At 41.8% G+C, this 12,029-nt stretch overlaps 1 protein-coding gene across 2 annotated transcripts in view; it reads left to right on the top strand.

Annotated features, from left to right (window-relative positions):
• LOC133549160 (plasma membrane calcium-transporting ATPase 1-like) overlaps window positions 1-12,029 on the top strand; it is a 58,436-nt gene that overhangs the window by 40,938 nt on the left and 5,469 nt on the right. For both annotated transcript variants that reach the window (XM_061894324.1, XM_061894323.1), the window contains 5 exons: window positions 4,069-4,248; window positions 4,315-4,402; window positions 9,146-9,252; window positions 9,325-9,516; window positions 9,590-9,803. In XM_061894324.1, the coding sequence (XP_061750308.1) occupies window positions 4,069-4,248; window positions 4,315-4,402; window positions 9,146-9,252; window positions 9,325-9,516; window positions 9,590-9,803 (781 nt within the window). The remainder of the gene's footprint in view (window positions 1-4,068; window positions 4,249-4,314; window positions 4,403-9,145; window positions 9,253-9,324; window positions 9,517-9,589; window positions 9,804-12,029) is intronic.

The following is a 12,029-nucleotide window of genomic DNA, read 5'->3' as shown; positions in this document are numbered from 1 at the left end:
ATAACAATATTTGATAATAATACTTGACGATGATACTTAATTAAAATACTTGAAAAAGATCCCTAAAAATGATACTGTTCCGTCTTGCCTCTGGTGAGGGCGATCGCATTTTTCTCCGCTCCCTCCTCTCCCAGCTTGCTCTCTTCGTTTTTGTCTTGTCTGAACTTTTTTGAAGCCTCTTTCTTTGCGCTGTCCTCAAATCTAAATACCAGACATGAATATGATCAGCTGGACTCTCGATGCAATTGACCAAGTCTTTTCGACGAGGAAAAGGGGGTTCGGGGGAGCGTGGCTGCCCTGATGCAACCATTGCTGGGGGGTACATGAGAGACTCCTGGGATAAATGGAGAATCTTGTGCCTCTCAGTCCTTTCCATCGAGGACGTGGAAGACTTCTACCTATTTGGAACCGTGATCGCGGGGCACCTGCTGGTTGGGCTGGGCATTGCTCTGGTGTATCGTCAAATTTGTAAGACAATGGCAGCCACTCAAGGAGCCCAAAGGCTGTTCGTCGCAATGGAAGGTTTGGGCAGGGCTGTGGGAACACAGACTGTGGCGATTTCTGAACTAAATTGCAAGATGGATCACATCATGGAGAAGTTTGCTGAAAAGTAAGATTGAATTGAATTTGAGAACAGACTGAGAACAGACAAGCCATTATTTTGTCTGTTCGGGAAAAACAAACATCCTAATCTCCGATTCGACTCCTTCAAATGGCCTTGAGGCGGACCAGGCTGTTCTGAAAAACACCCCCAAGGACACCTCAATGATGGACGCTTTTGACCTCCCTCCCTTCTCAACGACACCTGGAGTCAAACTTTTTCAGATCGGCTTCAGTCTACAAAAACATTACACCATCACACCCAAGACAATTGGGCACACACCTCTCCTCCCCCATCCCACGCCGTCACCACCGCTTGTTTTTCCCCTCGGGGTCTTCCGGGGCTCCAACTACCCCCAAATGAGGTTGTTTCCCTTGTACTCAGCCTGGACTCCCTCCCGTGGGTCCAGCCTTTGACTGATATTTTTTTACTCTTCCTCCCTTTCCCAATATCACCTTGTTCCCACCTTTTTTAAGGAGCGCCGTAAAAATGGATGATCCATTCGCGGTCCCGTCTTGTTTCCTTCTAACGTATGTCTGCTCTTAGTGGGACTGTGCCAAAAATGTACTTTTCAGTTCTTATGTGTCTTGTGCATGTTAAGAATTGACAATAAATCATTTTCATTCCACTTGACAAAGATCCTTTTAAATGATAGTAGATGATGGTAGTTGATATTTGATAACAGTACTTGATGATGATAGTTGACAATGATCCTTAAAGATGATACTTGATAATGATACTTGGCGATTATACTTGATGATATTTGATAATAATACTTGATGATGATACTTGATTAGGATACTTGACAATGATACTTTACTTGACAATGATCCTTAATAATGATATGTGACAATGATACTTGATGATGATACTTGACGATGATAGTTGATGATATTTGATAACAATACTTGATGATGCTTGATAAGGATACTTGACAATGATACTTGATGATGATACTTAATTAAAATACTTGATAATGATACCTGATAATAATACTTGACGATGATACTTGATGATGATACTTGATGATGATACTTGATGATGATACTTGATATTTGATAATAATACTTGATGATAATGATACTTAATGATACTTGATAAAACTTGATAATACTACTTAATGATGATACTAGATATTGATACCTCATAACGATACTTGATAATAATACCTCATAATGATATTTGATAATGATACTAAATGATATTCGATAATAATACTTGATGATGATACTTGATGACGATACTTGACAATGATACTTGATGATGTTACTTAATAAAATACTTGATAAAGATCCTTGACAATTATACTTGATAATGATACTTGACGATGATACTTGATATTTGATAATAATACTTGATGATGATACTTAATAACGATACTTGATGATACTTGATAATACTTGCTAATAATACTTGATGATCCTTGATAATGATACTTGATATTGATACCTCATAATGATACCTGATAATGGTACCTTATAATATTTGATAATGATACTTCATAATGACACTTGATTATCCATCCATCCATCCATTTCCTACCGCTTGTCCTTCTAGGGGTCGTGGGGGGTGCTGGAGCCTATCTCAGCTGCATTCGGGTGTAATCACGTGATACTTGATTATGATACTTGATAATACTTGATAATAATACTTGATATTGATACTTGGTAATGATACCTGATAATGATACTCGAAAATGACACTTGATATTGATATTTGACAATGATACTTGATAACAATACTTGATAAATATACCAAATAATAATAATTGATAATGATGCCTCGTGTTGTTACTTGACAATGATTACTCATAATGATATTTGATAATATCTCATAATGATACTTAATAATGATACTTGATTGAGACTTGATAATACTTGATGATTATACTTGATAACAATTCTTGATAATGATACCTGATATTGATACTTGATAATGATACTTGATGATGATACCTCATAATGATACTTGATAATGATACCTCATGATGATACTTGGTTATGATACTTGATAGTACTTGATGATGATGCTTGATAATAATACTTGATATTGATACTTGATGTTGATAATGATAGTTGATAATGGTGCTTGATAATACCACATATTGATGATACCACATATTGCTACCTCATATTGGTACTTGATAATGATGCTTGATAATGATAAGTGATATTGATACTTGATAATGATACTTGATAACGATACTTGAGAATGATACCACGAAATAATACTTTATAATGACACCACATAATGATACGTCAAATTGGTACTTGATAAGGATACTTTATAATTGATAATGTTACTTGATGATGATACTTAATATCGTTACTTGATAACGATACTTGATAATGATATTTGATATTGATACTTGGTAATGATACTTGATAATGATACTTGATATCGATACTAGACAATGGTACTTGATTTTGATACTGTACCTCATGATGATACTTGATAATGATACCTCATATTAATACTTGATAATGAGAACGCATAATGATACTTGATAATAATACTTGATATAATAATACTTGATAATGGTGCCTGATAATGATACCTGGTAATGATATTTGATATTGATGCTTGACAATGTTTCTTGATATTGATACTTGACAATGGTACTGGACAGTGATACTTTACCTCATGATGATACTTGATAATAATACTTAATTATACTTGACAATAATACTTCGTATTGATACTTAATAATACCTCATAACGATACTTGATAATGATACCTGATGACAACATTTGATAATTATACTTGACAATGATACTTGATAATGATGTCTGATAATGATACTACATATTTTATAACTATACCACATATTGATACCTCATAATGACACTTGATATTGATACTTGATAATGACACCTCATAATGATACTTGATAGTGACACCTGGTAATAATACCACATTATGATACTTGATTATGATACCTCACAATGAGACTTGATATTGATACTTGATAATGATACCTCATAATGATACTTGATAGTGATACTTGATAATGATACCACAAAATGATATTTAATGATGATACTTCTTTGCATTTTGTCACAATGTTTCGCGGCAACAGAGAAATTGACGATGGTGTTTGTGATGGACATCAATGCCGATCACATAGAAATGGGCCGATACTGATCGCTGTCTGGTCGATAAGTACATCCCTGCCTGTGCTAATCCTTAATGCTAGCAAGCAGTGAATGCAAATATTTGTTTATTTATTCCATATTGACAAAAAAAGGATTGCTATCCGAATCCCGATTATTTATTTAAACTCTAAACCAACTCAACATTTTCATGAATGGATTTTTAAAGATTTTTTTTTTCTTAAAACCCTTTTAACCCTGAAGCACTAAATTATTTACAGAAAATCCAGCTTTTATTTATACTTATTTGATTGCCGCGGTTTGAGATTGAGTATGTTTGGTGTCAAACGTTCAACTTCCTGTGCTGCCTTCAGGTGCCCGACGCCATCAGGAAGTGCCAGCGCGCGGGCATCACCGTGCGCATGGTGACCGGCGACAACATCAACACGGCGCGGGCCATCGCCACCAAGTGTGGCATCCTGCAGCCCGGCGACGACTTCCTGTGTATGGAAGGCAAGGAGTTCAACCGACGCATTCGTAACCAGCTGGGAGAGGTGGGTGTGGCGCTCGCAGGCGCCCCTGCAGGACGACAATAAGACGCCTCGCTCCGCATGTTTCAGATCGAACAGGAGCGCATCGACAAGATCTGGCCCAAACTGAGAGTCCTCGCCAGGTCGTCTCCCACGGACAAACACACTCTGGTCAAAGGTCAGACACACACCTCCGCTCAAAGTGCTCCCTGAATGCATCATCATGTGGCGCACAATCGGGAAGTAGCTGTAAAGAAGTCCAGGAGTGGTTCACATCATGGCCCAGAGCAGGGGTAGGGAACCTACGGCTCGCGAGCCAGATGTGGCTCTTTTGATGACTGCATCTGGCTCTCGGATAAATCTGAGCTCACACCGCGTAATGAATAGTTCCACTTGTAATCAAAGTGTTAAAAATAACGTTCAAAATATAAAACACGCTCATGCATTTGAATCCATCCATCCTTTTCTACCGCACTTGTTCAAGAAGTTGCATTAAGGGTAAGAAGTGATTTATTTATTATTGGTTAGTTTAGGGCTTGCCCTCCCAGGGGTTCTTCCAACCACCAAGCACCGACATGAGAGCCTGTTTCAGGGTTGCAATATTTTTTATTTTTCAATAAGTCTCTCCGTTGCTTTCCAGCAATTGTCTTTTTCTCTTTCGTTCTCGCTCCCACTCTGGCTCCAGCCCCAACCCTGTCTCTCCTCCTGGCTGCTGCTCATAACAGGGCGACAGGTGATTAGATAACAAGGCCCAGGTGGGCCGTCTACGCACCTGTCGCTGATTTCGAGGCCGGCCCTGGCACACCCCGCTTCGCTGCAGGCCCGCATACCACGCCCCCTCCACAGCTAGCTCCAGAATAACAATGTTATTAAAAAGAATAAGAGACTTATTATACTGTAGAAATTGGTCTCACTTAAAAATGCACATGTTCAGTTGTGTTCAGTGTTGAAACAAATATTATATGGCTCTTGCAGAAATATATTTTAAAATATTTGGATTCTTGGCTCTCTCAGCCAAAAAGGTTCCCGACCCCTGGCCCAGGGTGTCCAAACTTTTTCCACTGAGAAATTTAAACGTGCAGCGGCCGATTTGATAGTTTTCATTTTAATACCCTAGTGTGTGAATGTGAGTGTGAATGTTGTCTGTCTGTCTGTGTTGGCCCGGCGATGAGGTGGCGACTTGTCCAGGGTGTACCCCGCCTACCGCCGGAATGCAGCTGAGATAGACTCCAGCACCCCCTGTGACCCCAAAAGGGACAAGCGGTAGAAAATAGATGGATGGATGGATGGATGGATATATACATACAGTACAGGCCAAAAGTTTGGACACACTTTCTCATTCAATGCGTTTTCTTTATTTTCATGACTATTTACATTGTGGCTTGTTACTAAGGGCGTCAAAACTATGAATGAACACGTGGAGTTTTGTACTTAATATATATATATATATATATATATATATATATATATATATATATATATATATATATATATATATATATATATATATATATATATATATATATATATACATATATATATATATATATATATATATATATATATATATATATATATATATATATATATTAAATACTTTTTGGTGCCATTTGCGTTTAACAAAATAAATCAAGTATTGTGAGTGTATATTACCTTTCTGTATTTGTATCTGAAGCAGCAATAGCTATCCTCCATGAAAACATACTTTGTATGATCGCATTCCTTTTGTCTTAAAGACCAGTTTAGAGAAGTATTTAATCTTGGATACAGTACATAATCCTCCATATTAGCAAAAATATTCATTTAATTCAATTTCATTCCAAGAAATTAAACAATATTTTTGCATCTGACAAAAAACACCCACAAACGCTGCCTTACTCTAATAAAAATGCCATGTTTGTTATAAATACAGTTAAAAAAAAAAAAAATGCTGGCTTCCGCTGGAGAGACCTGTGTCTGCTAGCTTGAGTGACCCCACTTCTCCCAGTGTGGCGAGTCAGAGTACTGCTGAGGCATTGAACTGCAAGTTGACAATATATTGCCCCCTACCTTGAGGCAGAGGTACTTGCTGCCTCAACACCTGCCTTTTCCACGTGGTAACAAGCATGCGCCCCCACACACGCACGCCCAATACACACTGTGTGTAGTCTCGGAGGCACTGCCTGTGTCTGCCTCACTTCTCATCTGCTGCATTGTTTTGATCAGGAAACATGGAATTTCCGCGATTTTGACCATGAAAATTATCAAAATATACAGGAGCCACACCAAAATCACATAGAAAGCAGAAACCAAAAGAGAAATATCAAAACTTTTTTTTATTTTATTACTTCGTTTTGGAACATCTCATGGTTAAGCCACCTGCTGGCAGGGGAGGCACTGCCTCACTTGCCTCCCCTGACAGCACATCACTGATACAGTATATATCCAGTAAAATATGGCAGAAAAGGGATGTATATATATATATATATATATATATATATATATATATATATATATATATATATATATATATATATGTATATGTATGTCTTGATTGGATTATCCAGAGAATAGTGCTCGATACCGTGGTAGAGCGCAATATGTATGTGTGGGAAAAACCCCTCATGAAACAGTTCTGTAGAGATGAAGTAGTCTTGTGATTTTTCCCACACACACACACACATATATATATATATATATATATATATATATATATATATACACCGTATTTCCTTGAATTGCCGCCGGGGCGCTAATTAAGTTAAAACCTCTTCTCATTCCTGCGCTTACCAAAGGCATGTGGTAAAAGTAAGCATGCGCAAATTATTTCAAAACCTCTTCTCACTCCGGCACTTACCAAAGGCATGTAGTACAAATTTGAGTGTGATGTAAGCTTGGACCTTAAATCCTACTGAATAGCTCTTAATCTTCTTCCCTTTATGCGATTTCAAATTACCGGTATTGAAATCAGCCTCCTCCATTTTGAAAATGATGACAGGGGAAGTGTCACTCGTGACGTCACGAGTTTGACCAGGCGGTAATACTAAGCATGCGCTAATTATTTTGCGAAGCGAGTTTGACCCGGCAGTAATTCAAGGCAGGCGCATACTATATGCCCTGCGGCAATTCAAGGAAATTCGATATATGAATATGTTGAATATGTCAAGACCGGGGTGGTGGTCCCTCTCTTTAAGAAGGGGGACCGGAGGGTGTGTTCCAACTATCGTGGGATCACACTCCTCAGCCTTACCGGTAAGGTTTATTCAGGTGTACTGGAGAGGAGGCTACGCCGGATAGTCGAACCTCGGATTCAGGAGGAACAGTGTGGTTTTCGTCCTGGTCGTGGAACTGTGGACCAGTGGGAGAGTGGCCGTGCGCAACCCGAGGGGCCCTGGTTCAAATCCCACCTAATACCAACCTCGTCACGTCCATGGTGTCCTGAGCAAGACACTTCACCCTTGCTCCTGATGGGTGCTGGTTGGCGCCTTGCATGGCAGCTCCCTCCATCAGTGTGTGAATGTGTGTGTGAATGGGTAAATGTGGAAGTAGTGTCAAAGCCCTTTGACTACCTTGAAGGTAGAAAAGCGCTATACAAGTACAACCCATTTATTTATTTTTATTTATACTCTCGGCAGGGTTTTTGAGGGTGCATGGGAGTTTGCCCAACCAGTCTACATGTGCTTTGTGGACTTGGAGAAGGCATTCGACCGTGTCCCTCGGGAAGTCCTGTGGGGAGTGCTCAGAGAGTATGGGGTACCGGACTGTCTTATTATGGCGGTCCGTTCCCTGTACGATCAGTGTCAGAGCTTGGTCCGCATTGCTGGCAGTAAGTCGGACACGTTTCCAGTGAGGGTTGGACTCCGCCAAGGCTGTCTTTTGTCACCAATTGATTCTGTTCATAACTTTTATGGACAGAATTTCTAAGCGCAGCCAAGGCATTGAGGGGATCCGGTTTGGTGGCCACGGGATTAGGTCTCTGCTTTTTGCAGATGATGTGGTCCTGATGGCTTCATCTGACCGGGATCTTCAGCTCTCACTGGATCGGTTCGCAGCCGAGTGTGAAGCGACCGGAATGAGAATCAGCACCTCCAAGTCCGAGTCCATGGTTCTCGCCCGGAAAAGTGTGGAGTGCCATCTCCGGGTTGGGGAGGAGACCCTGCCCCAAGTGGAGGAGTTCAAGTACCTAGGAGTCTTGTTCACGAGTGGGGGAAGAGTGGATCGTGAGATCAACAGGCGGATCGGTGCGGCGTCTTCAGTAATGTGGACGTTGTATCGATCCGTTGTGGTGAAGAAGGAACTGAGCCGGAAGGCAAAGCTCTCAATTTACCAGTCGATCTACGTTCCCATCCTCACCTATGGTCATGAGCTTTGGGTCATGACTGAAAGGATAAGATCACGGGTACAAGCGGCCGAAATGAGTTTCCTCCACCGGGTGGCGGGGCTCTCCCTTAGAGATAGGGTGAGAAGCTCTGCCATCCGGGAGGAACTCAAAGTAAAGACGCTGCTCCTCCACATCGAGAGGAGCCAGATGAGGTGGTTCGGGCATCTGGTCAGGATGCCACCCGAACGCCTCCCTAGGGATGTGTTTAGGGCACGTCTAGCTGGTAGGAGGCCACGGGGAAGACCCAGGACACGTTGGGAAGACTATGTCTCCCGGCTGGCCTGGGAACGCCTCGGGATCCCCCGGGAAGAGCTAGACGAAGTGGCTGGGGAGAGGGAAGTCTGGGCTTCCCTGCTTAGGCTGCTGCCCCCGCGACCCGACCTCGGATAAGCGGAAGATAATGGATGGATGGATGGATGAATATGTCAACGTTGATTTTGATTCGTTATTATTTTATATATTCCACCATATTTTGGAGTAATACTAACTCTAGAATGTGCCGTTAAAAATGTCCGCACTTTGGAGCTCCTGACAAAGCTGAAAGAAGGCGTGTCCTCTCAGGCATCATCGACAGCACCGTGTTGGAGCGCAGGCAGGTCGTCGCGGTAACGGGAGACGGCACCAACGACGGCCCCGCCCTGAAGAAAGCCGACGTGGGCTTCGCCATGGTAACCGCTGTCGATGCGTCTGTCGGCCGGCCGGCGAAAAGTCGCTGACGGGGTGTCTCCGTCCTCCGGCAGGGCATCGCCGGCACGGACGTGGCGAAGGAGGCGTCCGACATCATTCTGACGGACGACAACTTCAGCAGCATCGTGAAGGCGGTCATGTGGGGCCGGAACGTCTACGACAGCATCTCCAAGTTCCTGCAGTTCCAGCTCACCGTCAACGTGGTGGCCGTGGTGGTGGCGTTCACGGGCGCCTGCATCACGCAGGTCAGGACCGTCTTCCTCGGCTCTTTGAGCTCGTGCTCTCCTTAACGCCCCTTTCCCCCCTCACCGCCACCAGGACTCCCCCCTGAAGGCGGTGCAGATGCTGTGGGTCAACCTGATCATGGACACCTTCGCCTCGCTGGCGCTCGCCACGGAGCCGCCCACCGAGGCGCTGCTCCTCCGCAGCCCGTACGGACGCAACAAGCCGCTCATCTCGCGCACCATGATGAAGAACATCCTGGGCCACGCCGTCTACCAGCTGACCGTCATCTTCACGCTGCTCTTTGTGGGTCAGTGAACGCACCACCACCAACAACTCTTGACACAAACGTTTACTCTCTTAACTTTTTATTTTCGGTAGTCGGACAGTCTGCTTCAAAAACAACCAGTCACGCTGTTCCCATGGCAACTTGGCTTCATCACATGGTTGGCAATCCAACAACATGGCAAAAACACACCAAATAAATCCAAAAATGTACTGCAAGGATTATAAAATAATTATATAATAATTATGATTCAATTTATACATCATTTTTAACATGTGATCGTCACAAAATATATACTTATATACAAAAGCCAAAACCGGTGAAGTTGGCACGTTGTGTAAATCAGTGGTCCCCAACCTTTTTGTGTCCGCGGACCGGTCAACGCTTAATAATTTGTCCCGCGGCCCGGGAAGGGGGGGGGGTCCTTTTTTTTTGTTTTTTGTTTCTTTGTCATGAAAAAGGGGCGTTTTTGTCATGAAAAAGGGGGGTTTTTGTGGTTGGTGCACTAATTGTAAGTGTATAAAGTGTTTTTTATGTTGATTTAATAAAAAATATAAAATATTATTATTATTTGTATTTTTTTATTTTTTTATTTTTTTAAATAAAAATTAATAAAAAAATTATTCTGCGGCCCGGTACCAATCGGGGGATTGGGGACCACTGGTGTAAATGGTAAAAAAAACAAAAAACAGAATACAATGATTTAACTTATATTCAATTAAATAAACTGCAAAGAAAATATATTTAATGTTCACACTGAGAAACTTTGTTTTTTTTGGCAAATAATCATTAACTTTGAATTTAAAGGCCTACTGAAATGAGATTTTTTATTCAAACGGCGATAGCAGGTCCATTCTATGTGTCATACTTGATCATTTCGCGATATTGCCATATTTTTGCTGAAAGGATTTAGTAGAGAACATCCACGATAAAGTTCGCAACTTTCGGTGCTGATAAGAAAGCCTCGCCTTTACCGGAAGTCGCAGACGATGACGTCACAAGGGTGAGGGCTCCTCACGTCCTCACATTGTTTTTAAAGGGAGCTTCCAGCATCAAGAGCTATTCGGACCGAGAAAATGCCAATTTCCCCATTAATTTGAGCGAGGATGAAAGATTCGTGGCTGAGGATATTGATAGCGAAGGACTAGAAAGAAAAAAAAAATAAAGTAAAAAAAAAAAAAGGCGATTGCATTGGGACAGATTCAGATGTTTTTAGACACATTTACTGGGATAATTCTGGGAAATCCCTTATCTTTCTATTGTGTTGCTAGTGTTTCAGTGAGATTAAATAGTACCTGATAGTCGGAGGGGTGTGTCCACGGGTGTCTTGAGGCCAGTGTCTGAGGGAAGTCGACGGCAGATATAAGGACGGCGCAAACTCCACAGATCTCCGGTAAGAGCCGACTTTTTACCACAATTTTCTCACCGAAACCTGCCGGTTAACAAGTGGTCGGGATCCATGTTCGCTTGACCGCTCTGATCCATAGTAAAGCCTCACCTCCGGGAATTTTAAACAAGGAATCACCGTGTGTTTGTGTGGCTAAAGGCTAAAGCTTACCAACTCCATCTTTCTAGTTTGACTTCTCCAATATTAATCGAACAAATTGCAAAAGATTCAGCAACACAGATATCTAGAATACTGTTTAATTGCGCGATGAAAAGAGACGACTTTTAGCCGCAAATAGTGATGCGCTAATATTTCCCTACAATCCGTGACGTTACGCGCACGCGTCATCATTCCGTGACGTTTTCAACAAGAAACTCCGCGGGAAATTTAAAATTGTAATTTAGTAAACTAAAAAGGCCGTATTGGCATGTGTTGCAATGTTAATATTTCATCATTGATATATAAACTATCAGACTGCGTGGTGGGTAGTAGTGGGTTTCAGTAGGCCTTTAAAGGCAGCAAATATTGCAAAAAAGTTGACACAGGGGTATTTTTACCACTGTGTTACATGGCATTTCCTTTTATTGACACTCAGTAAACGTTTGGGAACTGAGGAGACACATTTTTGAAGCTTTTCAGGTGGAATTCTTTCCCATTCTTGCTTGATGTTCAGCTTAAGTTGTTAGGCTTCATAAGGCGCCACACATTTGCAGTGGGAGACAGGTCTGGACTACAGGGAGGCCAGTCTAGTACCTGCACTCTTTTACCACGAAGCCACGCTGTTGTAACACGTGGCTTGGCATTGTCTTGCTGAAATAAGCAGGGGCGTCCATGATAACGTTGCTTGGATGTCAACTCCAAAA

Source organism: Nerophis ophidion, linkage group LG03 (assembly GCF_033978795.1).
Source record: "Nerophis ophidion isolate RoL-2023_Sa linkage group LG03, RoL_Noph_v1.0, whole genome shotgun sequence".
In the NCBI taxonomy this organism is placed as follows: domain Eukaryota; kingdom Metazoa; phylum Chordata; class Actinopteri; order Syngnathiformes; family Syngnathidae; genus Nerophis; species Nerophis ophidion.
This window is presented reverse-complemented; position numbering and strand designations above follow the sequence as displayed.